The sequence below is a fragment of the Myripristis murdjan genome, chromosome 19 (genome assembly GCF_902150065.1).
Source record: "Myripristis murdjan chromosome 19, fMyrMur1.1, whole genome shotgun sequence".
NCBI classification, from domain to species: domain Eukaryota; kingdom Metazoa; phylum Chordata; class Actinopteri; order Holocentriformes; family Holocentridae; genus Myripristis; species Myripristis murdjan.
The window spans coordinates 4,948,868-4,975,333 of NC_043998.1; the positions used below are offsets into that span (position 1 = coordinate 4,948,868).

Here is a 26,466-nt window from a genome sequence, read left to right on the forward strand (position 1 = left end):
AGACCTGCTGGAATCAGCGTGTGCTGTGTGGACTGTGTGTGTTTGGATGAGAGATCAGTGATCCAAAATATCATAGCGTAGGACCAGAATGGAAATGCAGCCGGGGATGCTGTGATGGGTTTAATGGAGGTCAAGGCTCACGGCCAGGACCCAGAATTTTGGGATCCAAACCCCGTGTCAACTGTAGTTTTTTTTTTTTTAGGAAACTGTAGTACAAGCAATTTTAAGACATCACTTTGAGCTCTGCTAAATCATGATGACCATTTTGTCTTAAATTTGATTGATGAAATAGTTAATCAATTGTTAAAAAAAAAAAAAAAAATTGTTAATTACAGCCCTACATTACAAACACAGTATGAGACACGCGCAGCTGTCTCAATGTCATAATGTTTTACTCTCAAGGAATAGCAGTGATGATCTTTGATAGGTTTATCTTAATTTATCTTAATTCACAGTGAAGCGTATAAGGTTTTATAATCAGCTTTCATTTTTTGAGGACTGTGCTGTGTGTGTGTGTGTGTGTGCGTGTGTGTGTTTAGATTGAGAGATGAGAAGGGGGACTGTGCTGTCTGCTGAGGCTTCATTAAGCTGTCGTTACACACTCTGTCTGATTTCACTTTTCCCTCTGCAAACTGCGTCTCCAGCTTCCACTTTTTTTTTCCAGGCATTTCCACCCTGACACTTCTGCAGAAATGAAAAGGAAATTGGCCTAAGCTGAATCCCCACACATCCCGACTCTCTCATTCTGTTCCCTTACATCTTCTTCACTCCGTATCTTTTATGCACTTAGATGAAGACTCAGACGGATGAAATGAAAAAAAAGTTAATCTGTGGTGACAGGAAATCTCGACTTTTTAAAACTCTGATAATATCCTCATGCGATCTCGGCTTCTTCTTTCATCCGTTCCCGTCTGCATGAGCTGGCTGTGGACAGCAGAATGGACTTTCAGTGACAGCTAGCCTCTCCCTGGCTCTCCGTTTTTTTTTTTTTTTTTCCTCCTGTTTTTTATCTGCCGGACAAAAGCTGCTGGAGACTTTGCGGAGTGTCGTTTCTTTGGTCAAAGGAAATGGCAGAGGAGGAGAGAGCAGTGAAAGGAGAGTGGAGCAGGGAGAGAGGAGGTGTATCTGTCAGGGAGAGGGGAAGGCTGTGCTGATTGTGGTCTTGGAGGGGAGAAGGGGGGGCGGCGGCCAGGAGAGAGGAAAGGAAAAGAAGGGGAGGGGAGGGGACTGTGCTCCATTCACATTGGCGGCATTTGGCTTGAGACAGTTTTTTTTTTTTTTTTTTTTTTTTTTGGAGCGGTAGAGAAGTTTCTCTCAGGAGAGCTGCTCAGAGACAGAGCCAAACATCCAGGAGAACGGGAACATACTGAGTGTCTGTGTTGACTAAACCTGGCACCCTGAAGCAGCTGAGGCTTGATAATAAGGAGGAGCTGGCCCGGCACAGGCACAGCAATGCAAGACTCAACCTGGGGTAAGAAACTCGGAGAGATACTGTCTGGAGCTTGAGGAACGTTGGAGAAAAGGGAAGTTGACTTTATTGGCTTTGGAGTTAACTGTGACAGGAACATGTGAGGCAAATGTAAACATAGGTGACAGCCAGTTAATTGTTTGATTTATTAGACTCAGACAGTCTTTACATTGTGCATTGTGTGAGTGTGCTGCACTTTAGTGTGCAAAAGTGGCAGAAATTTCATGTTTTGGAGTTTTTATCAAAGGCATCAGTCAGTGGGAAACGGAAAGGTAAGGCGTCTGAATAGGAAGCCACATATTTCAGTCCTCTGCCATCGAGCACTGTGGGGGTGTGCTTTTCTCTCACTGCTCATTGAAACTAAAACAAAGACAAGTGACAAGCTGGCGATGTTTCTCCATCAGTGTGTGTGTGTGTGTGTATGTGTGAGAGAGAGAGAGAGAGAGAGGGGAAGGAGGCCTCTGCTCTCATTCAGTGCAGTATAATTGTTGACAGTGGCATGTCCTCAGTGCATCATTAAACCCAACCTGTATGCCCTAATGAGAACTGCCTCTTATTTCTGTAGCCATTTCACTTGTTTAACATGGTTTGCCACGTTTGTAGTCTGCTTCGTCTGTGATACCAGACTAAAAATAGCTCGGTGGACTTACATCATCCAACATGTGTATTTGTATGTCGGCACCCTCAGCGTTTGGCACGGTGACAGGAGCGTCTGTCGGGTCTGTTTAGCACAATAGGTCTCTGCCCGTGGAAAGGTAGGTTATATGTGCAACCAAAATAGCTTTGTCACACTTTTCCCTCCGTGTTCCACTTTCCACATGTCGGTGTCGGGCACTTGAAGCAGACACTGGGAGAAGAGCGAAAGCACATGGGAGGAACGAGGAGGGGGGGAGAGAGAGTGGGATTTAGAAGATTGTGTAGGGACAGATAGAGAGTGGAGGAGGGGATTTCCAAACTTGCCTGTTTGTTCCCGGTTGCTCATGCAGACGCTCCCTGCTGAAAAGTGTGACACCCCCGCTTTTTTTTTTTTCTTATCTATTTTTTTTTTTAAACTTTCTCTGCCTCCGTATCTCCCTATCCCTCTCTCTCTCTGTGTCCTCAGCTCCCCTGACTCAGAGGTGGCATTGCTCTCAGTGCTGCAAGTCAAATGAGGGCCAGTATAACAGAGCTTTCTTTTTTTTACCAGTCCTGACACTTTACCTGGTGTGGGTTGTATTTTTAGACTCTAACCCCCGTGGCTGTGCATGTGTGTTTATGGTGTGGTCCTAACAAAGAGGGATTTAGTGCAGGCTCTCCCAGCTGGTCTCAAAGCACGTTTGTGTGACGTTGCAGTCTAATAAGGCTAGGTCAGTAAACTCTGTACACTGTAGATTTGTAGTTTGTGTGTGTGGATATTTCTACATATATATACGTACAGGGCGGCTTGGGTGATGCATGCATGTTAGGAATAAAATGACAAATGGAAAGGCTTTCACGCTGTTTATTTCTCTGCTTGCAACATTTTAGGTGCAAATGTTACCAAGCATGTCGGCAAATGTCGTGGTCATTTAGTTATCTAGACATAGCGAGGGTGTGTTGTCAGCCTGATGAATACACTGCTGTAATTGGAGTGACCTGACTGTCAGCATATGAACTCCACCATATGAAGGGGGTTGTTTAGGAGCAGAATATAGACTTTGTTTCGTATTTCATATCCTTGTGCGCGCTCTGATGATCTAGCACATTGAAATCTCAGCATGAAATGAAATATGTATTGATGTCAGCATGCGGACTTCTCTCTTATGGCTCCCGTTTCACCACAGAACAAAATCTATCAGAAATATTACCATCAGCACAGAAGGGAATCTATCAAAAGCGCACTTAAACATATACTGCAGTGTAAAAAAAACATCAGTAAGACATGTTCGTTCAACTGTTATGTGCCAACAGAGTGCATAGCATGTCTGTTCTAAAGGCCTATAGAGTGTGGGGTCTCTCTTGCAACAACACTGCTGGTCTCGTATGGTGTCTTATCTATAAAGGTAATTTTATATAATTGTCAGTGCTGAGAGCTCGGGGATAAAGTCCTGAAGGGCCAAGGTGACAGCTGATCCCCAGAGCAGGTCATTTTGCAGCTTGACTGCTCTTGAGCCTGTATGGGAGGGGCACCTGCTGAAAAGTGAAAATGCTCCTCTGAAGTGAAATATTGCCTCAAGTCTCACCTCCTCAGCCGTGTCATGTGATTAATGAAACATCAGAAAAACAATGGCCGTGGAGTTTCCCCGTCCGCCAGTGAAGGCCGGTGCTGGCAGTAGGAGTTAACCCACTGACCACTGCCCCTTGTGCTCACCCATGTTTGGCTAAATCTCTCATTAGCTTTGGTGTCTGCACATTCCTCCTGCTGGAGGAGTGACAGCCCGACTCCGTCTGTCTGCCGCTGCACCGAGGGGCATTAAAACCTTCAAGGGTTCTCTCCGAGACAAAAACAGCCTGTTCGCAGAACGCCTTCACCGCCTGCCGCAGTCAGCTGAGACTGCGAGTTCGAGCCTAATCCAGTTTTACTTTTAAATGACATTATCTGCACATTTGTTATGGATAGGTGTGGTAAAAGCTTATGAATGTTGCAGTGTTACTTTTATTTTTACAGTTTGCTATTATTGATTTTTAAATGACGTTGAATTTGGTTTTATATGGATTTTATTTACATATCCAGTCACCGTAATTGGCATGAACCATTTCACCAAATATCCTCACGGTCGCTGGTTGCTAATACCTTTTTATCTTATGCTAGGCCAGCTCAGAACGTATGGGAGATTGTCAGAGCTATAGAACGGCTGGCTCTCATGTTCCCCATTGGAGCCCAAAGGCTTTAAGATGCTAAGGAGGGGTCCTGCCCTCCCTGTCAGCCCTCTGACCCCCCACGTCCCCCGCCACCCTCCTTCCTCTAGCAGTTGAGGCCCCAATCACCATGACAACAAAGGGCAACGGGGACTGCACATACACCAAGGGCGCTTTAAAAAACTGTTTGAGACCCCTTTGCTTTCTCTGGTTAAGTCCCTGCATAGTTTCAGTCATCTTGAGTCCAGAGGGATTAGAGCTTTTTTTACTTATCAGGAAGGAGTTAGAGGGCAACAACTGGACTCCCCCACACCAAAAACAGTGACCTGACCAGCACATCTGAAAGCGCAGGGTTTCCAAACACTCTGTTAATGAGAAGGAGCGGGTTGAGATTCACATGAACTCTTATTACGCTGGATCTGTGCAGTGAGGAATTTTGATCTGCCATGAAACTCCCTCAATGTAGTTCTTTAGGAGCTTGGGCACAGTCCAGGATCCAGTGGCCCACGGCAGCCAATTAAAACCTTTTGTTTATGTAAGAAACCATGAATGCCTAAATGAAATGACTAAATCAGGGGTCTGAAGTAATGTGTCCTGCAGGGCGGAGAGTATGCAACCATGAATGTCCATGTACATAAAATCTTGGGTGATTTCATTAGTTTTTAAACACTGGGAGTGGGAGTGGGAGCTAATCGATGAAATAACCTGATTCACCTGAGAGTTGGTGTTTGAGCCAGACCGCATTCAGAGAGGGATACTATCAGACTGTAAACACTACATGCAACCCATCTAGCATCCTTTCCAAATGTGGCCCAGCAGACTCTTGGCTCTCTCTGATGTATGGTTTTGAGACCTCAGCACTAAGCAAATTACATTTTGAGTGCACATGATTTTTATAGCCACATTTTTAACAAGGTTACTATACCGAGGCAGATCATAAGGTTCACTGAGGCCTTGTGTTGCTAGTTTGATATATGGCTGCAAATATGTGATAAATCTAACCGAGGACCCTTGACATAGTCAGTCTCTTCCCATCTCATTCAGAAGGGATTATGTGCAGCAAATATTGTCGGGGACTAATTAGCTCTTCTCAGTGCAAAGAGAAATGATTTAAAATTCGCACTGTCCTTTGGGGTTGTGGTTAATTGTGCCTCCCAAACAGCAGAGTTGACTTTTGCTCCATGCTGGCGTAATGACACATGTCACTGACTTCATTTCAAACTACAATAATTGAATGACTTCAGAAGACAGAGACGCTCTGAGAAGACTGTGTTGTGTCCTGTGTCCTTAGGAACTCAAGGCAGGTAGTTTCATTCTTTGAAATCAGAGCAGGAGTGTTTTTGTCGTTTAATTAGGTAGTCGAAACTCTTCCATCTCTTGTCACACCACCAGTATAAATATTATACCACCATAAAAGTAACGGTATGAAGATAAGGAGAGATCCAGATAGACCCAGGTTTACACATGAGATTACTTTATTGCCTGTAGATTATGACCAGAACATCCTATTTATATATGACAGAATGCACGTGAATGTATTGTCTCTGTTCTCACTGTTTAGAGCATATCACATTAACGTATCGCGCAGTGGCAGACTTTCTTGTCTTTGTTGGTTATTATGAGTCTGTAAGTAGGGATTAGACTGAATTGAGTGTACTAATTCAAGTCCGGTAATCACAGTTGAATCTCAGTAGTAGGCCTTGCCCCGTAGGCTGTCAGTCCACTTGGCACTTTGGCAAATGACTTGGCATGGCCACTGTCCGACTGTTGCCAGGCTCCTGGAGACTAGCAGTGAGGCTGGCCAACAGGCCTGCTACCAGCCATGCTTTCACTGTGGACCACCTTTGACACTAATTACCAATGGTCGACAGTTGACTTCCCCAAGTTTTATCTCTATTGTGACAACAGGATGATTGGTTGATAAGGCTTCAGAGCAGGTTAAACACAAACGAGAAACGCTCTGGTTGGGTGTGATTCAGCACAGAAGGGTTTCACCAACAAACTGCAAATTTGCATCGCCTTGGCTTCATTGTTGTTCATCAGTTGTCTGTGATTTAGGAGTTTTAGTAGTCTGATGAATCTGAAGATGAAAGATGCTTTAGTCGTCTCTTCCATTATTTTTGCTGTTTGATAATGTTTGCTGTGCTTTGGTACTGGCTTGGTTGGTTAAATTCCTGGTGTCTTTGTGTGTTGGGCAAACAACCTTTATGCACAAAAACAATCATAAAATATCATTAATCAGTCATTCATTTATTCATTGATCCTGTTCATGTGTATTGGCCACTGCAGACTTGGAGGGCTTTGCCTGAATCCTTCACTCACATAACTTTGCATCTTGTTAGAGTGTCTGAAACGCTCAGAAACAGGACACACCCGTCACTCGGATATCCTGATATTCTGTGACTCACCGTGATGATGCATTTAGAGCATTTCTGGCTCTAATGTCCTGTTGGTGTCGGGGCACCATGACCTCATCATCATGCGTCCTGTTTCCCATTGTTCTCCAATCAACGCTGGACCATTCACCATTCATGGGACAAACAGATGATATCATAGCCTGTTGATGGCCAACCATGTTGTTATGGTTTTGTGGATTCCTGTGTGAGTGTGTGAGCAACTTCTTGTGCTGCGCTGCATTGCGATTTACTCACAGCTGTATGCTAAGTTTCTTGTTGAATTTACTCAGCAACTTTTTAATGGTAGCTGCGACAATATTACACCGAATCAGTGAGGGCCGAACCTGGCCCATTTCTCTGTGTCTCTCTTTTGAGGTATTTTTCCACAGTTGTTAACTTAATGGTTAGTCCCGAGGCTGATAAGATGTGTGGAGACAGTAGCCTTTGTTGCTGTCAGTAAAAAAAAAGCCAGCATGTCAGGAGCCATTTTACATCTCTCAGATGAAAAGAAACCCCTTGCTTCTGCTGCCTCATGCCTTGCAAGCAGAAAGCCTCCAGCCCAGTTTGTGCTGCTTGACTGGTCTCAGTGAATGGCCGGTCCTTGTGCACTGTGTGTGAGCCAGGATGGTCTTGGTGGATATATCTGTATTCTTCTACTGTATGTCATGTCATCTCTGTTTTGTCGCTGTCGTCAAGTCTCTGTATGGTTTTAGGCTTAGGAAATTCCTGGAAAGCACCCTCTGGTGGAGATTATAATCCTTCTTGTGTGCAGTGCCTTGTTAGTCATTTGAAACATTCTTGTATTGAGAATAAAGTTGACCTTATCAGTAAAGACAGCATAAGATAGATAGATAGATAGATAGATAGATAGATAGATAGATAGATACTTTATTCATCCCGAAGGAAATTCATAGTTTTCAACAGTATCCACAGATTACAAGATTAAATAAATAAAAAATAAAGAATAAAAGATGACACTAGAGATCTAAGTACCCAGTGTGCAAAAAAAAACGTGTGCATAGATGTATACAATGTGCATAGATGTGGGCAATGTGCAAATTTACAGTATAAACAGATGATAAATAGCAGCAAGCAATATATACACTATAAACAAGGAATATATAAAAAATAGAAATATGAACAATTTAAACACACTTCAAATGCCATTACTAGCGATATTTTAATTTTCTAAACATGATGAAAATGAGAACAATAATGAATGTAAATAAGACTCTATAAACTTTGTGTTTCTGAGAACTTTTTTCCCTTTCCTCTCAGAGCCAGCAGCCCCACTGAGCTGCCACCATGGCCCTGGTTCAGGCTCTTCCCATCTCTGCTGAGCACCACAACCCAGGCCACAGTGGAGGAGCTCGTGTGCGACACCCCTCTGGTCCTGCCTCTCCCACCTCCACCGCCGCGCCATCCTCCTCTCTAGATGCCATGGGCTCCGTCAGCAGTCTCATCGCCACCCGCCCCGGCGCCTACCAGGACCACCGCTCTGGTGTTGAGCTGGGAAGCAGGAGCCGACGGCCCACACCCGGCGCCACCTGCCTGGGCTCTAATTCCCCCCAGGACCCCCTGCTGCAGAGCCATACTCCATCGTCCAAGAGGCACGCCACCACAGCCTCCAGCAGGGGGATGGAGAAGGAGAGTGGGAATGGAAACTACACTTATCTCAATGAGGACTATGTAGGTGACTGGAATGACAACCATGTAACACCCACCAGCCCAGGAAGTGATGCAGACGAGACTAAAGAAGCACTGGGGTTGAATGGGAACATGGGGGGACCCCCTCCCAAACTGGTCCCAGTGTCAGGGAAACTTGAGAAGGTGAGTCTTTAAAGCAAGTCTGGTGTAATTAACAGTGTGTTTAAAGTTTAAGTGGTGATGAAATGACTTAAAGAAGACATTACTGTTTCATGTGAATTAGCATTTTTAGCTGTGGGGCACAATCAGCAGGCCAGTGTGAACTAGTAGAGCATTCTGTCATTCTGAAGTGACATCACCTCTCTGTCACTCTCTGGCTTTGATTGAACATGAATCAAATCCTCTGTCACGCCTACTTTTTGAATATCCATGACTTCATCTGGCATCCTCCCTTCAGAACATGGAGAAAACAGTGCTGCGGCCCACTGCCTTCAAACCTGTCATTCCCAAGAGCCGTAACTCCATGCAGTACCTGTCCCCTCGCCATGGTGCCAGCCTATCAGAAAGCCAGAACAACCTGAACCTGCTCAGCCCCACCCATAGAGAGGCATCGCCCTCTTGTTCCGAGAAACGCAGCTCCTACAGTGGGGGCCGTAACGGCGGCAGCACCCAGTCCTGCTCCATGTCTGACTCTGGCCGAAACTCTCTGTCCAGCCTGCCGCTTTACAGTGGTGCCGGCTACAGCCTGGCATCGGGAGAGGCTGCCGGCGGCCACCTGGAGCCCATGAAGAGCGCTCCACCGGTCAATGGGCACGGACACTCCAACTCAGACAGCGGGCGTTCGTCCTCCAGTAAGAGTACGGGCTCTGGGTCACTAGGTGGGCGAGGCCAGCCCTTGTCAGACAGTGGGTCCAATGGGCGCTCCCCGGCCCCTGTGGAGGGCTATGAGGGTGTGGTGAGGGACTTGGAGGAGAAGCTGAGGGAGAGGGAGTTGGAGCTGCAGCAACTCAGAGACAACCTCGATGAGAATGAAGCTGCCATTTGTCAGGTTGGTACAGACTGACTCCCTGGTGTTTGACAATACTTGCAAGTTTGTGCGCTACAAAGTTTTGTACTTTTTCCATGCATTTCATATTGTTAAAGGATCAGTTCACCAAAAATACAAAGAAAGATACTTTCCACACTTGGCCCCATCCAGATAGTTTCAGTGTTACTTTGTGAGGATCCCACTGTGCCTCCTGGCACCCCAAAGCAACAGGGATGGGATAGGTGGGTATTTTGTGGAGCTCAAATTTACAAAGGAAAACCCATCCTGCCCTGTTGTATTGGAGTGCAAGGAAACAGGAGATCATGACTGGAAATGATCTGGATGCTTACATCGCACTTGGGATAAGTGGAAAAATACCTTTTTATATTTTAGCCGAACTGGTCCTTTAATATGCTCCTCAAGGTCTGTTGGACAATTTTTTTGAAGATATGTTTCCAGACTCGAAAGTCCAAATGTTTTCAGTGCTGGGCCTGTTGTTTTGGTGATGTATCTTGGATACTGGACTAGAGTTTTAACCTCTTTGCACGCCTGTTGCATCCCCTCTCTGCAGGTTTATGAGGAGAAGCAGAAGCGCTGTGAGCTGGAACTGGAGGAGCTGAGGCAGAGCTGTGCCACCAGGATGCAGGCAGCCTCACAGAAGGCCCAGCGTGCCCAGCAGGTGCTGCAGTTGCAGGTCTGGGCCCCTGACAAAGACTTTGGTCAGGATTTACTATGTCACTGGTCCTTCTTGACATCTAAAAAGCTTACCAGAGCGGTCTGTCTTGCAAACAAAGCATCAGTGCTTCAAAACAGAATGAAACAAAACCTTCCAAAGCCAGAGCCTCTCTGTCATATATTGAATAATAAACAATGATTGAACAATGATCAATGATTCAAGCAGTAGCCATTTATACTTAGTGAATTTCACTTTTGCATCATTACCTGTATCGGTGTGCAACATGATCAACCTGTCAGTGTGTTCCACTATATGCAGCATTTCTTTTTGGTTATACTCACCTATTTTGTTTCACCTATTTTAATGTTGTTTTATACTGTGAATATTATATTAATTTAGATGCCCTTTCTGGTAATTCTGTTATTTTTACTCAAATGTTATTGGGGCCTCATTTATTAAGACATGCACACAATGCTATTATGAGTGATCCAGCTACTTGAGATCTGATCTCTATTGAAACTCTTGAGATAAGTGAACATACCTGTCACCGCCACTCAGCATCTTTGTTACGGCTGCAGGTTTATCAGCTCCAGCAGGAGAAGAAGAAGCTGCAGGAGGACTTTGCTCAGCTCCTGCAGGAGAGGGAGCACCTGGAAGAGCGCTGCACCTCCTATGAACACGAGAAGATCCAGCTCGGGCCTCGGCTGGAGGAGACCAAGTGGGAGGTGAGCACAGCAACATACTAGTGCAGAGCTCTGTGAAGCAGGAGTTTTTAAACTGACACAGGCATTAAGTCATTCAGGGCCATTCATCATGACTTTTTAACTGACAGATAATGCAAATGACCATGATATATAAGGGACATCACTGTGATGTAATTATGGGCAGCTTACCAAACATTTATGTATTCTGGTTTGCATCTCTCTCCAAAGTGCCATTCATATTGATTTTGACCCATTTGCCATTTGCTGTCACTCCCTAAAGTATTATCACTCATTTAAATTGCCCCAGGAGTAGCTCGCTTTGTACCATGGCCTTAATGGAAGGCAGAATATAATGTTGAGTAACATTTGTCAAGCTGACTTTGAGGGAAGTGGGTCCTTAATATAAAAAGCTGTGTCCCAAAAGCATGCTACATACTAAAACTAAACAGCACCTACTCTATAGTCATCTCCATAGTAAACTGATTCGGCAGTTAGAGTGACAGAATTTCAACATATTACACCGTTTTTCACCAACAGGGAATGAGATAACATGTCTGCATCATGTGACCTTGTGATACCTTTTAACTTCAAATCTGTATCTCAACAGATAGTTTTGGTTTATTTTTAGTTTTCACTTACTGAACTTCTCCTTTACTGCTGTCTCTTGAGTAGCTTGAGTAGTAATTGCACACTCAAAACAGTGAGGCAGCTGAGTGTGTATGTTGCCATTACATTTTCACACTTTGACACGTATGAACACACTACAAACAAACGGTTAGAACCAGTATGGAGTATGGGACACAGCTTTTAGCCTTTCTGCGATTGTGGATTGTGTTGCATTGTGGGTCCGGGGTGGTATTGTTGGGTTGGAGGCCTCTCTCTGACCGGTAGCCCTCACCATAGTCTCACGGGCAATTGAAGTGTGGTTTGTTTATTCCATGGCAGAGGCGCAGCCAGACTCATAGACGTCAGGATAAGATGTTGCCTCAGGCGTGGTGCGTGCAGGCAAGAGTCTGGCACAAGCTGGCAGTGTCATCAGTCACGTAGAGCAAAGCAATGGGCTGGCTGCCTGCCTCTGTGTCTTTGGAATGTCCAGACACAGATCAATAATGAAATGGATCTCCCTCACTATTTGGAACAATATTTAATTGTCAGAGAGAGAATTACTTCTGCAAATCCAAAGAGATAACTTGTGAGTCAGAAAGTTTTGATACGACTGTTGTCCTTTCACACGGGGCTGGATGTGTAGGTTGTGTCCCTTCACAGCTCTTCAAATCATCAGGCTGTTGTTACAGACTCCTGCTGATGAGCAAAAACATTACTAACAAAACAGCATGCAAATGTCCTCTGTGGCAGTGCTGAACTATGAGAGCTCAAATACCATCAAACAGAATTTTCAGCTGCAGCTTTTAAAAGACACAAATCTCTGTCTCTATCTTTTATAAATAATAAATGTTTTGAAATAACTGATTCCTGAATGTGGCTGCTCCTCCTCCCACACAGGTGTGTCAGAAGTCAGGGGAAATCTCCTTGCTGAAGCAGCAGCTGAAGGAGGTGCAGGGGGAACTGTCCCAGCGTGTGGGAGAGATCATTTCCCTGCGAGGCCAGCTCAGAGAGTCTCGCGGCGAGCTGACCAACACCCAGGCCCTGCTGCAGGAGGCCCACGCCATGAGCCGCACACGCACCCTCGAGCTGGAGGTGTGCGAGAACGAACTTCAGCGGCGCAAGAGCGAAGCGGAGCTCCTCCGGGAGAAAGTGGGACGTCTCGAGGAAGAGCTGGCCCATCTCAGAGAGACTTTGACCAATCAGAGCGCAGGAAACCGACAGTGTCAGGTGTTCCAGGAAGCGGAGGAGCACCTGCTTTCCTACGAGAGCGACGAGGCCAAGGCCCAGCGGCAGGGCGGCAGCGAGGCCGTGCAGAACATGAGGACGCAGATGGACAGGATGAGGACGGAGCTGGCCTTCGAGCGGCAGCGGGCCGAGGAGCAGACAGGCAGCTTTGAGACAGAGCGCAGGGTGTGGCACGAGGAGAAGGACAAGGTCATCCGCTACCAGAAGCAGCTGCAGCAGAACTATGTGCAGATGTACCGCAGGAACCGCGAGCTGGAGCGGCTCCTGCGGGAGCTCAGTCAGGAACTGGAGAGCAGGGAGGAGGACGAGGGCAGCGGCAACGAGATCAACTTTGATGAGATCGCCGCCACTGAAATTTGACCCCTCTGTCTCTCCATCTCTGGATTTGCACTACTGTCAGCTAAAATCAGATTTTTTTCATCTGTGTGGCACAGATCTGATCTCTTAACTGCTGTCTAAATGGAAAAGCAGAGTCTGTTTTTTTTTTTTTGTCAAGATGGCAAATGATCAGATTGGAATCACAAATGTGGAGCAAAATAAGCAGATGTGCAGTGTAAATTCAGCCATGCTTCGGTCCTGGCTCATTGGTCTCGTCCCCAAGGAGCTCCATGTGGAAGCCAGTGACCTCTATTAGACATTAGCAGGTCATCTCAGCTCTCTAGCCCTCCATTAACGTGTCTGGTAGCGTTTGCTCCCTCAAGCACTAACTAGGGATTAGCTTCCTGGCCCTTTTCCCAATCTTAGGCATCAGTGGGAGAATTGTCATTTATCGGCAACTTCAGCCAGCTCCTCGGTGTCCTGCAGTGTTGGTAATGGCTTCACCTTCCCCGCTGGGTTTAGCACTGTACGCCCACTCTGTCTCAACAATCAGCCGTCATTATAACAGCTGATTCAAACCGAGCCTGAAGTGTTGTCAATTTACAGTAGATGTGGAACATCACACATACGCCGTGGTAAGAGCGACTGAGTCAGAGCAGAGTGGTAATGAGGGCTGGTTTGGTGATGTGGAGAGAATTGTTTGTGCTGTTTATCAGAATTACTCAAGCTGTTGTGTAAATTACTGTTACCAGCAAGTAAACATATTTCCTGAGGAGTTGTACTTCCCCTTTCAACACAGGTGGTCCTGTAGCCTTGACAGTAGTAGCCTGACAAAACTGAGACGTTGTGAGGCAGATCATTATCAAGACTTATAGATCCAATGGCAAAGAACGAAGGAGTTACACTGGCAACAAAAGAGAAAAGCCCAAAGTCTCAACCATTTATAGTGCAGATGTGTTGTTTTTTTTTCATCACTGTACAAACAGATGTTTTTTGGAATGAGATTTGTATGCATCCAAAGTCCACGAATCTAAATCTGAATCTGACATTTGGTTCTAGAAAGAAAGGCCAAAGTTTAGTCAGCAGTACCTCATTAAAATTTTCTCTGCTGTCATCCTGGACACACATCCTTTCCTGTTGAAGTGACAGTCCTTTCATTTCATTTTATGAGCACTTTTAAGGCACCGACAACAAAACTGAAAACAAGTCAACATTATTAATATGAGCACCAAGGTGGGCGTTTTTTCCTGAATGTGTCGCCAGCTGACATCCAGAGCGATGTAGTCCTTTTAGCATGCATTTCTGCACACACACATGATTCATGCCATGTATAAAATGGTGTGCGTGAACAGCCTAGTCAAACTATATGATCAGAAGATTGGATTGTAGCCTTTAGTGTAAACTCAGTCATCGAAATAGGCTGATATAACCAGAAGTCTTATACCTTGTGATCAAAGTGGTTGCATTCAGTATCTTTTGTTGTCCAGCTAAAAATATAAAAACAACTGTACATACAATAAAATTAAAATTATCACTACATCAAAGCACAGCCATACAAGTAGTGGCTATTGTCTCTGATAATTATAAGGAGAATACTTTCCTTCTACTCTCACGACAGCATGGATTGCTCTGTATTGGTTTTCCGTTACTAAAATCTGTATTCCACGTTATAGATTTTCATTCTCTAACCCTGCAGGAGGGAGTGAGATCATGCACTGAATGATGGGTGTTTGGGTATTTTTGTAAAGTCAAATTACTTATACCGTGACATTACCATTGTTTCCACAAACCTTTATAGTATAGGAGCCGTTTTTAAGTGTATTTACTTCCTTGTACAGTATAAAGGCTCACCTATTTCCCAAAAGAAGACACTTTACGTTCCTCTGTTGCTGGTGATTAAATAACGTTAATTATTCACTGTAGATAGCCCCGATATACTGAAAAATTATACATGGTGAAGTGTAACAGATTTCTTCCAGAGACGTTATCTATCTCAAAAAAAAAAAAAAAAAAAAAAAAATGCATAGCCACTGTGAATAGACCAAAGCAATGTCACACATTCTATTTTGCTCCTACAGTACAATGCCTGTATATTAATGTAATGTGTGAATGCTTGTCCCTGTTCCCCAGTGAAATTTTATAATCCACAGTATTTGTATGAAGACATTAAATGTATATTTTCATGCTGTAAATTTCTTGAACCAACTTACTATGTTTTTAATAAAAAAAAACAAACAAACAGATACAGTCACAATTGTGTGGTAACTTGAGATTTTTATAACCAATGTTCTGCCTCCATATAAAGTTTTCCTCTATATAACAAATACTTACAAGCAGTTTCTTGATCAATGACTCGTGTACTGGTGTTTTTTTTTTTTCTCTCTTAAATGAATTATTGATCTAAATTGTATACATGTCAATGTTTTTTTCCATCTCGTTTTGGCTCTGGACCATTTTAAAATGTTGCAGAAATAATAAGTTGCACTATATTTTGTCAGAGAGTCTAAGTGAAAATAAGAAGACATCCTCCAGCCAATCAGAATTAAGTATTCCCCAGGCCATGGTACAACAGTTTTATCTGGATTGGCTGGTCATTCTCTCCCATGGCAACTTGTATGATTTATTCTACAGTACTCAACACAAGTGGCGTAGGTTATAGGAGTGTCCTTACATGACTAAAGTCTGCCCTCTTCAGGTCAAAACATTTTAAGCTTGCCACATGGCGTCAGACTATTTTACATGCTCAGTTCTCTCGTCTACAGGGATTTTGAAGGCACTCGGTTCACAGTTTGTCAGACTTCACATTTTAAAAAAAATTAAGAGCAGTAGGATGAACTGCAGATCCATGAAATGCCAGCATAATGTATTTTGTTTCAATTATTGTGAGTGCTGGATGGTGATTCTACATAAAATATGGAGAGAAAATGTCCTTGTGAGGCCTCTGCTCCTGGGTGGTCATACAGTGTGACAACTTAAGGGAAGGCATCTGTCAGGATTTTTTGGACAGAGCTGCCCTTAATCTCTCATGGACACATCAGTTTTACTGCATTTGCATGTCCTTTGAGTATCTTTACTGGATGATAAATCCCTCCAATATTGTGACACTTTTCATTTGTTTGATCCTACATTTTAACTCCACATTTTGCCTCTCTGTGGAATATACAGCCATCATGAGGAAGAGTAATGGGCTTTCCAAGAGAAGGGAGAGCTCCTGCTGTCATGAGCTGTCTTTGTTTTTCAGCCAGATCAGTGGCTGATGCCAAAACACCTTGGTGTTCATCAGTACCCTCCACTGTGTTCTTCAGCACAGACGTTTCTCCTGAGCATTCACTGGTGACCAGCTTCTTTGTCTCCTTTCCAATCTCTGTCTCCAACTTGAACACTAATGGCAAAATTACATAACCGACCCCAGACCAAAAGTCTTTGGCTGTGTCCTGCCGCTCCACTCTGTTGTGTTTGGATTGCCCTTTCATCTCAATTCAAACTGGGCTTCTTGGTCTCCGTTTGTTGCTAAGTAGGTTCCGTCTCCTCTCAAGGAGTTTTTGGGACCTTGACAATGAACACCATGGGGTCTTTGGCCTTGTTGCTGAAGGCTTTTCGGATGATGTCAACAGCATGCTGATGGGTGACTCCTTGCAGGGACATGCCGTCCACAGACACCAACTCAAATCCAGCCTGGGGATGCAGCATGAGAGGGAAGCCTTTTAAGTCAGTTTGAAATGCAGACACAAAGTCACAACAAATGCATGCTAACACATACACACAGACATGGACGTGCATCCCCAATAGGCACACATTTACCATCTAGCTCTTTCTCACCATAATGTATGTGTGTGTGTATCAGGTCAGTTTGTCATTTTACCTTGAGGATGTCAGAGGTGGATGCAGCTCCTCCGGGGAAAATCTTCTCTATCTTCACCACTGGCTGAACTTTGGACTCCATTCCACCAGAAATACTGATGCCTGGAGCATCAAAACAACAGGATTAGTTTATTTGAGTGGGAGTAGCAGTCAGATCTATTTACATATACTGACCATACTGAAACAGAGAGAAATTTTACTTGCCTACTTGAATGAAGCACTAAGACATTAAGCTGTTCAATACTGACTTGATGCAAAATACAAAATAAAAGTGCAATTTACATACCCACCTGCACCTGCAAATAGCCAATATAGGCCTTTTTCACAGCAGCCATTTTGACATGAAATAGCAGGTAAAAACAGTAATTGCTAATGAATGTCTACTGTTTGTAACGTGACTCTTAACTGCTCAGAAACCAGACACAAACTCATTTACCCAGTGACTGTTTGGTCTTGGAGATGCTGACAGTTTTGAGCTCATACTCCTGAACAGGGTCGGCGCCATTGAGTCCATTCACAGAGGAAGCCTGATGGCCGTTCATCTGCTCAGTCCCGACTTGCTGGTCCGGACTCGAACCAAACACCTGCGACAACAAGGGTCGACTCCTGCGAGGCACACTAGGCAGCGTGAACACACTCTCTCCACTTTTCTCCCTTTCTCCTTTAGAATGCCCATTTTTAAACAGAGACCTTCCCCTCTCTGAGGTCGTATCTCCCTTGTCCGATGCTGAGTGCAGTGAAACCTCGTCAAAATGGACGGAGCGGATGGTTCCAATGTTCATTCTAAGAGGAGGCCTCGACTCAGTGTTGTGGGCCAGTAGCCAATTGGGGAGCAAGGGGCTGGCAGAGGGGGGTCTGAGTTCTCTGAGTTCTGTGTTATATCCGTCCACCGGGATGTCCAACAGCGGGGTGAAAGCTCTGGAGGTGTGGGGACGCTCTTTGGTCATGCGTGGCCCAGACAGACGGAGCTTCTCCAGCTCCTCCAGTAGGTGGCTCTCCTTCTCCACCTCCTCAGCATTGTGCAGCTCAAAGCCTCCCCTGTAATCTGAATAGGGCATCAGTGTCACAGTAGCATGCACTATACATAAAAAATAGACTCTTGCGGTCTCCCTAATAACAAATTATCACAGGTTTCACCCTTATTCACCATAAATTCCAGGTAAAATATTTGAGAAAAACAATGATTGTAAACACATCAACCCCTTTTAGTAAGAAACCTTCAGCCTCCTGGAGTTAAAAAGTTTGGCCCGCAAATATTTCAACCTACAACATGTAACAGCAGGATGCAGGATTTCAAACTACAGCAGAATAAAATAGTTTTGTACTGGAGGTGAAAGCTGCCAAACTTACCTGGGATGGGAGTGATAAGGTGTCGTTTGGGTACTCGTCCAGATGTGGGAGAGCGAAGAGGAGGAGTACAGACTAAAATACAAGGATGAAAAGAAAAGAATATTGGTATAAGAACTTCAGGTAAAAAAGAGAAAACTGTCTTTTACATAAATAAAGTACTAAAGAGCTTTTTGTCATCCTTGAACGTGTGATCTGAATTGTGTGTGAAAGCTGCTGCAACAAAGTCACCATTTAGGCTGTGTGGTACAAAAACACGTTGAAAATGATTTTCACGAGGCTTGGAATGCCAGATTTTATCATACGCACGTGAACGATACTTGAGGATGTCGTAAGCCTCCACTTCAAAAGGGGTTACCATTTTGTTGAACACACCCAGGTCAGAGGGAGGAATCAGCATCCTGAGGAACAAGACAACAGGAAAAAAAAAACACTGAGTCATTTTCATTACCCTGTTAGCTTCCAGCACTTTTCTTATGTAATCCCAAATGTCTTAATATGGAACATTTGGATCTGAGGTGATTATCCTGGAAAAATCCTTAATCCCCTGCTGGCCAGTAATTTTAATGCCACTGTTTCCCCACTACCAACTGCTTTGTTCACAGTTCAAGCTTTATTCACATATGCACATGTGCGTGCATTCATACTCCCCAAAGGAAGATTCCTCCTGATTCCTCCTCCTCCGGTCTGAATGCCACTCATTTGACATCTAAAAATATGTTGGGCCAATTTCCATGAAATTTGGAAAGCACATTCATGCTTCCTAGAGGATGATCCCTATTAACTTTGGTGACCTCATGACCTTTCCTCTAGTGGCACCTTCAAAGTGTACAAAGATGCTTACTCTTCACTGTGATTGGTCATTACATTTGTTGGCCTGTTGCCTGTTTGCTCAAACAGTCTTGGTATAAGCCCTGACCTTAACCAAGTGGGCATATCTTGCCCAGTACTCTGGTAGGATTCATAATTACACTGTGGCATAATACCTGCACCTAAATATGGTAAATCCTAATTATGTAAATTTATAGTATATATTAGGGGTGGAAATCACTGGGCAACTGACAATACAATACTATCACAATATTTTACCCATGATAACAATGGAATCACAATACAAGCAATTTTGGGATATGCAATATATTGTAAGATAATCAGCTATGATACATCATGATATCCTGGAAAAGGTAAAAAAAAAAAAAAAAAAAAACTTTCCAATGAGCGGGAATCAATCAAGTTTTTGATGGTGTTTTAATATGCATAGCGACTGTATCATGTACATGAACAATTCCAGTTAAAATACCTAAAAGCAGGGGGGAAAATGCCTCATAGTAATTGAAACATGCATCTGTACAAAAGCAGTTGAACATTCAAATATTGATACTTGGCACAAGGTTATCGATAATGTATCACAAGAAGAAGCATTGCAATATATTGCATCATCAATTTGTTGTCCCAGCCCTTGTATGTATAATAGTAAGTAGTATCAAATTGATGTAAACTACATAAAGACAGGAGGAAAAATGGGGGAAGAAGTCACACTTTTCTGAAAATGTGATTTTTGATATATGACATACATGACATTTGATATTTGTCTTTTGTGGTTCTTTGCAATGCAAAGTCTCCTCCTCACCTGACTTCCCTCAGTAGCAGAAGCTTCTCAGGCCTGTCCAGCACAGCCAGCACATTGTGCACCAAGTTCTCCACTGAACGCTCTGTTACATACTAAAGGAGCACAGATAGTGGCTGTGACTTTGTGAACACTGGATAATAACTGATAAAATATTATTAAAACGTCCACAGACTGTCTAGGATATTGCTATTAAGTCTCCAATTCCTTCCATACGATTACCAGCAGCAGAAAGAATCAGAACTACAAAGTCCAAACTTAGTGTGTCTTCAGGTCTGTGTCAAGCTGCTTACCCTCCGGCAGGCCTTCATCACAGCGGCCACCTCTTCCTCAGTCAGCAGCCGGCGTGCCATGTCCTCCACCACACCGAGCATCTCCGGATGAGGCATCACACTGGAGCGCCTTCCCTCTGGCAACATGAGAGGGGGGAGTTAGTGCCTGGTCAGCTGATGAATGTCTGCTGGACATAATTACCTGTATGTGCTCATTTTCAATATGGGGAAAATAAATTAAATCATTATGGTATTCATGCAACATAACTTTTAGCCATAGTCAAGCCATAAAATGAATGCTAGTTTCAATATGAACTCATCTACAAAATTTCATCGACTCATCTACAAAATTTTTGCCACCCTTCAGTGAAGAACTCATTTGAAGATGCAAAAAAGTAACCAACACCTCTGGTGTCTGATGCCGATGGAGACTTGGAGCGCCCCCTGGAGGTGTCTCTCTTGCGTCCACCCTTGAACAGCAAGTTGACAAAGGTCTTGGAGCGCTGCAGCGTGCTCTTCTCCTCTGGGTCTTTCCCTTTCTGCTGCTTCTTCTCTTTCTTCTGCTTGATCTCTATGTCAGGTGATTTGCAGACATTTAACAAGTGGTGAACATCTAAATTGTGGTTGTCCTTGAGATTTCCCCCCAAATCCTCAAAATTATGAGCCAAATAAACAGAAAATATCATTTTAATAAGGCAACAACTCTTAGCTAACTAACAGGTAAGACCAGTTAGATTATGCTTGTACATTTCTGGAAGCCTTCTCCCCACAGTCTTTTTTTCTGAATGAAATCGGGTTAACACACGCCAGATTTGTTGCTTTTCAGATCAAGTAATGAATAAAAGCTTCTAAAGATCAGTCCTCCTGCAAGGTTAAAACCATTTTATCCTCCTCATGTTTGTCCACTGTTGCCTTGCCTCACCTGCCACAGTGACTTGGCTCTGTGACCGGCTGATGGGCCGGCTGGGTCTGCTGAGAGCCAGCAGCATGGCTGTCTTGGGGGACTCCTTCTTCCCCTTGTCGTCCTCTCCACGAATCACAGAGTCTTTGAGCAGAGTGGTGGGTCCCAGACTGCGACTGGCGCTCATCCTCTGTGAGGGGAGGTCGGTCTGGATGGCAGTCTCAATATGCTCTGACTCAGACCTGTGTGAAAACAAAAATACTATGTATTTTTTTTTCCCATGAAAAAGGCTTCTTCCATTTTCTAAGGAGATTTTTGTCAGTGTTCCATTATCCTCATGAGGAGGGGTGCATAATGTGGGTGTTACAGAAGAAATAAATAAACCTGACTTGTTGAAAACAGTTTTTGGACTATTTGAGATGGAATGTATTTTACTTCTCTGCCACTCCAAGGCCTTCACAGATGCATTAAATTCAAAATTATTTCAAAGCGTGGATTAGATTAGTACAAAACATAATGTAAGGTCAGTGTCAGCTCTCAGTTAGTCGGACACAACATGCACTGTGTAAAAGACCAGAATCTGTTCTGAACCTTGAACTCTGGTGCTCAGTGGAGATGCAGACACCTACCGAGCATGTGTTTGAAAAAACTGTATTTAAATACAAAAAATTAAGCAGGTAAAATACTGTTTTGTGCAAGTTTGTTACATCTGCTGCAGGAATAATTGGCTAAATGTGGGAAAATACAATTGAAATGAAGTGAGGTGACCCTGACCTCAGGTCTTCAGTGGAGATGCAGACATCCACCATATCGGAGCCGAATGGCAGGCTGGGGGGGAACATGACCTGGGACAGGCCGCTCAGAGAGCTGACCGGAGTCCCAGATGACAATGATGAGGCTGAGGAGTTTGAGTCTGAACCCTGGGAGGAAGATTTCTGAGTGCCATTGGCCACTGAGGAAGGACACATATTATATTATTACAAGAAAGAATCATATATACAAATAATTTATGTACTACATGAAAGTTAATACCTACAGTAGACCCATATATGCATGCATGCATTTAAACCATCACCCAAGGAAACATACATACATACACACACAGAAACAAACACATTGTAATCTAAAATAACTGCAGGCATGCAGATTTCTTGATAATGAACCAATGGTGTTGAGACCTGAGACAAAAAGCAGATACATACACTTATTGAGCCACCTGTATTCTGCCACCATCTCCTTATAGGCAGGGTATCGCCCTGCTTCCTGCAAAGATATTGCCACAGATATGCAAATGAGATACAGTAGAGACCTTGAAACTTTTATGGGATCGCTATATTTGATAAAAGAGTAACCCTAGAACCACACAGATTAGATCCCAAACCATACACCTCTTCCTCATCCTCCTCAGTGAAGAATGAAATTCTCTGCTGGACACTTTGTGTGATATCTCACCTTTGGTAGCTGTGATGCTTTCGAGTTTTATTACAAGTCTAAATTACAGTGTTTCCCTTTCTGCAGGGGAGGCATGGCAAGATGAAGGATCCAAGAACAAAACTTGCACAAAACACGGCCCTATGCTTTGATCAGCACCTGATCCCAGCTGCCTGGTGAATAATGCACACGGCCTGGCTATTTTTCACAGCGCGAAACCCAAGCTCCGACAAGTAAAGTGAGCGAGGAATATTACGACTGCATGCCAGCTGTCTGCCCTGCCACACTACCAATGCTCTCCTGAGTGTGCAGCAACATTACAGATGTGTAGTTGTACATGTTTGCATTTGGTGTGAGAGAGTAAGTAAGAGCAGGATAAAAAGGGCTAGAAAATGGTTAAGTAGGATAATGCAAGTAAGATCACTTAACTGAAGCACTTATGAAAACACAAACATGCTTTCTTATAGCAGAGCTTAGCAAATACAAAGGGTCATTATGGAATGTGATACACCCTCTTCAGCCTCTCATTAACACAGAATCCAACACCAAGCATCCCCACACTCAACTCAGACAACTCATCCTGTGGCAAACTAACGTGCTAGGTAAACGCTCTGTTGGCAAAGTCACAAAGAAATGAAAAAAATATTCCTTTCACTTTGTTTTGTTGAATTACAGAAGCAAGATATTTCCCTCTCTCTCTTTTCCCTTTCCCTCCATTTCCCATCTTTCTCTAATCTTCAATATTATCTCTTAAATTCATCATTAGCAGATGTAGAATGCTGCACAGGAAATGGAAGCTCAAAGCCTTATCCCCCCTCACCTTGATGGTCAGCATAACGTGTGTGTGGCTCTTCAGCACCTCCACGGCGTTGCTGTGGCTGATGTCTTCAAAGCTCACTCCGTTGGCAGCAAGGATCTGGTCTCCCATCTTGATTCCATTCTGTTCAGCCAGGCCACCAGGATCCAGCCTGACACAATCAAACCACAGAGAGAAGATGAAGAGCACAATAAACATGGAGGATAGGCAAGAAATAGTTTCGGGGTTCAGTTTTTCTCAGGTTGAGCAAGTCAAAGAAAACATAATTTACAGGACTTTCCCACAGACAGGTGTGCATGCAGGGGTACCTACTTGGAGACATAGATGCCCAGACCAAACTCTTTGCCCCCGCGGATATTAAAACCCAAACAGTAGTCATCTGAGGTGGTGTAGAGGTGGACGATCCTTTGGAGGGCGCTGCCTGAGCTGGCATCCGACGGCGTCTGCCCGCTCTCCTCCACCACCATACGTCTGTGTATCAGATCCACCCTGGTTAAACGCACAGCACAAACTGGTGATTAGGATGTTAAAACTGTAAACAGGGATGTAGTGGATAATCCAAATTCTGCAGCCTCTCTATCCCCATTTTACTCCTATTATTGTGAATATATAGAATTATGTGTGTGTGTTTTTGTTTCTAATAGGGATCAATTAATATTGATTATACTGATTAGTTGTAATCCAGGATAATAACCCATATTTAGGGGCCAATAATAATTTGCAGTATATCTGAAATTGGCTAATCTCTAGAAGAAATGTGCAGCTCATCGGATGAATTCAAATCTGTTTGAGATGCAGTTCAGCAAATTTAAATAATCAGTGTTTTTTTTGTTTTTTTCTCACCAGGTAGTTTTCTCCTTGGAGTAGCGAATGCCGGGGACTTTGCCAACACGTCTTACCACCATCCTCAGCCTGTTGTTCCCTGTCAGGACTTTAACAGCACTGCTCATGGTGATGCTCTCCAGGCTGACGCCATTCACCTCCACCAGTTTATCACCCACACGCAGGCCTGCTTGCTCTGTCAGCACACACACACACACACACACACATGCACATACACAAAAACATATAAATACCCACATGTCCAGACACAAATGCAGCACAACTCATCATCAGTAGGCCATGTACAGTATGTGTAATCTCATAACTTTCGTGTAGTGGTGTTTTATATGGCAATGCTGTTAAAAAAGATATTGTGACAAATGCCTTGCAAAGCACTTACCTGCTGTGCTGTTATCCTCCACCTTACTGACAAAAATACTAAGGCCATGTTCGGAGCCTCCACGCACGCTGAAGCCCAGCCTTCCATCCACGCTCTTATCCACCGTGATCGTATGGATGTCCTCACTGTCATCTCCACCTGCAATGACCAAAGGGAGTGTAATGATGTTCTGTTTAAATATACGTAATAATGCCATATAGCTTGTTGCATGTCAGTAAAGCCAGTAAAAGACAATCATCATGTAGAAAACTCCTCTGCCATAATTACTAAAGGGATACCACTTAAAGTTGCATCTGGTTGTTCCACATTGAAGGAACAGTTGAATTGGACTTTCTACTATATTTGACAGTCTATTTGATATCATGGCATCGAGCTCATCTTGACTGTTAAAGTGGCCTATGGCTACAGCAGACTATTCACTGTACAAACCATCAAAACGGCTCCTTACCATCCACGGGAGAGTTGATGAGGATGACCCTGCCCATGGGTGAGGAGGATCGGATTCCACGCCGGCGCTGCTCCTTCTTCCGTAAGATGTGGCGTGTAGCCGTGTGTGACCCCTGGGTCCCGGGGGTCGTCTCCCTGCGGGACGGGTCTGACGAGTGAGCCATGGCCGCAAGCTGGGTCCCCTTTCACACACACTCCACCAGGGGCTCAACGCCAGATGGAGGAACCTAGAGAAGCATGAGACTGAATCCATGATATGTTTCAATTTGGATAATTGCAACTGCAATTAATAAGCACTCATATTGCAATAAGGAAACATTGTACTCTTGGGTGAAAATGGTGGGATAATCTAACTCACCAATAATCTCATAATCTAATAATGTAATAATCTAATAATCTGACTCACCGATGCAGATTGCTCTGGGCCATGATGGCTGACTCTCTGCCTCTGTGGAGTCACACTTTGGTCCATTCCTGCCCATGTTGCATCTCACTCACCTGTTTAGGTGTCATATGAAAATAAACATATCAGGTTCTGTCCCAGTGGGTATGACTAAGACATATCAAGTGCAACATACAGCGACTTTAACACTTAATAATGTCTATAATGTCGTTTTTCAGGGTGCAGGTTCACTGTCCCAGACTGTTGCCAAAGCAATTCACATTAAAGCACATTAGTAGAGAGAGATTACCAGGCGTGTTTGGCACAGCAGGCAGGCTGAGAAACAGGATTTAATTGGTTTTTCTTAGCACAGACCTTCCCCAACCTGACCCACTTGCAGCCGGGATGTCACATGGCTGCGATGCCATGGATACCTGTCACTAAACTTAACCCGTGATAACAATGTGTCCTCGTGTCGTCACCTCGGGGTTCCCCCCGTGCGTCTTACGGCTGTTCAGGACCCTGGACAGCGACGCCGACGGCTTGCAAAACGGAGCAAACGTCGTTGACGGATTCTCATTTCAGTCATTCTCATCAAGGCCAAAATCCATATTGTTCCCACCTCATTATGTCACCTGGTCAGCCTTTTTCTCATGACTTTGCGTGCGCAGGTTCACGAGGAACACGTTTAAACCGCGTACAGCAACAAGTATCACCTTTGTTGTGTAATGTTAGTGTGAATAAAATATATACGTGCCAATGATAAACAAACAACATACTTTACAGACCACACGCATTTGAACTTTCAGCTCGAGAAAACTGTAGGTCATTTTAGGCTGCTCTTTAAACGGCTCTTGTTTAATGCTGCCAACAGACACGGAAGAGGACGCCAGAGTGACAGACTAACACATGGCCTCAGGTTAGAAAGACTTATTCTTTACAGACAGGCCGTGTTCTGTAAAATAATAAAATGAAGTTGGGTGGTTAGCCTACCTGGATCCATGTTGTGCAAACTGATCCAACTCAACTGGGACATTTCTGTCACCAGCAAAGATCCGCCTACACGCCGCAACGATTGGCTGGATTGATGGAAATGGCCGCTTTGAGTGGGTGTTAATTGTGCCAATCATCCAGGGCTTGCGTGTGAATTCGGTGAAAAACGAGCCATTCCCACACCAGACACTTGACGGTAAAATATTGCCAAGAATCCATACTTTACTACTTTTTCAAGAGTAAAAGAATGTTTACAGAAAGC

At 44.1% G+C, this 26,466-nt stretch overlaps 2 protein-coding genes across 8 annotated transcripts in view; one reads left to right on the forward strand and one right to left on the reverse strand.

The window, feature by feature from the left end:
* LOC115378358 (leucine zipper putative tumor suppressor 2 homolog) overlaps positions 1–14,987 on the forward strand; it is a 32,940-nt gene extending 17,953 nt beyond the window's left edge. For 5 of the 6 annotated variants that reach the window (XM_030078591.1, XM_030078590.1, XM_030078594.1 and 2 more), the window contains 5 exons: positions 7,960–8,511; positions 8,786–9,376; positions 9,927–10,049; positions 10,610–10,756; positions 12,239–14,987. In XM_030078591.1, the coding sequence (XP_029934451.1) occupies positions 7,987–8,511; positions 8,786–9,376; positions 9,927–10,049; positions 10,610–10,756; positions 12,239–12,946 (2,094 nt within the window). In that variant the 5' untranslated portion in view covers positions 7,960–7,986 and the 3' untranslated portion in view covers positions 12,947–14,987. Of the gene's footprint in view, positions 1–1,291; positions 1,472–7,959; positions 8,512–8,785; positions 9,377–9,926; positions 10,050–10,609; positions 10,757–12,238 lie in introns of those variants that run through there. The other variant, XM_030078595.1, reaches the window with a different exon arrangement.
* On the reverse strand, positions 8,002–26,452 carry LOC115378351 (PDZ domain-containing protein 7). Of its 2 annotated transcripts, XR_003930113.1 has the most exons (19): positions 25,236–26,408; positions 24,831–25,056; positions 24,383–24,520; positions 24,004–24,178; positions 23,473–23,649; positions 23,164–23,311; positions 22,115–22,175; positions 21,687–21,864; positions 20,934–21,154; positions 20,418–20,582; positions 20,033–20,148; positions 19,743–19,834; positions 18,422–18,513; positions 18,116–18,187; positions 17,202–17,810; positions 16,767–16,867; positions 16,008–16,579; positions 9,903–9,904; positions 8,002–8,014 (listed from the first exon to the last, which is right to left on the reverse strand). XR_003930113.1 is itself a non-coding variant. In XM_030078579.1 (18 exons), exons 3-18 carry the CDS (start codon positions 24,991–24,993, stop codon positions 16,436–16,438), a joined length of 2,652 nt encoding a protein of 883 aa, XP_029934439.1. In that variant the 5' UTR covers positions 24,994–25,056; positions 25,236–25,327; positions 26,205–26,452; the 3' UTR covers positions 15,159–16,435. The 2 variants fall into 2 exon arrangements, 1 of the variants encoding a protein (XP_029934439.1); XM_030078579.1 differs by lacking the exons at positions 8,002–8,014; positions 9,903–9,904 and having other exon boundaries at positions 15,159–16,579; positions 25,236–25,327; positions 26,205–26,452.
* Between the last annotated feature and the right edge of the window lie 14 nt (positions 26,453–26,466).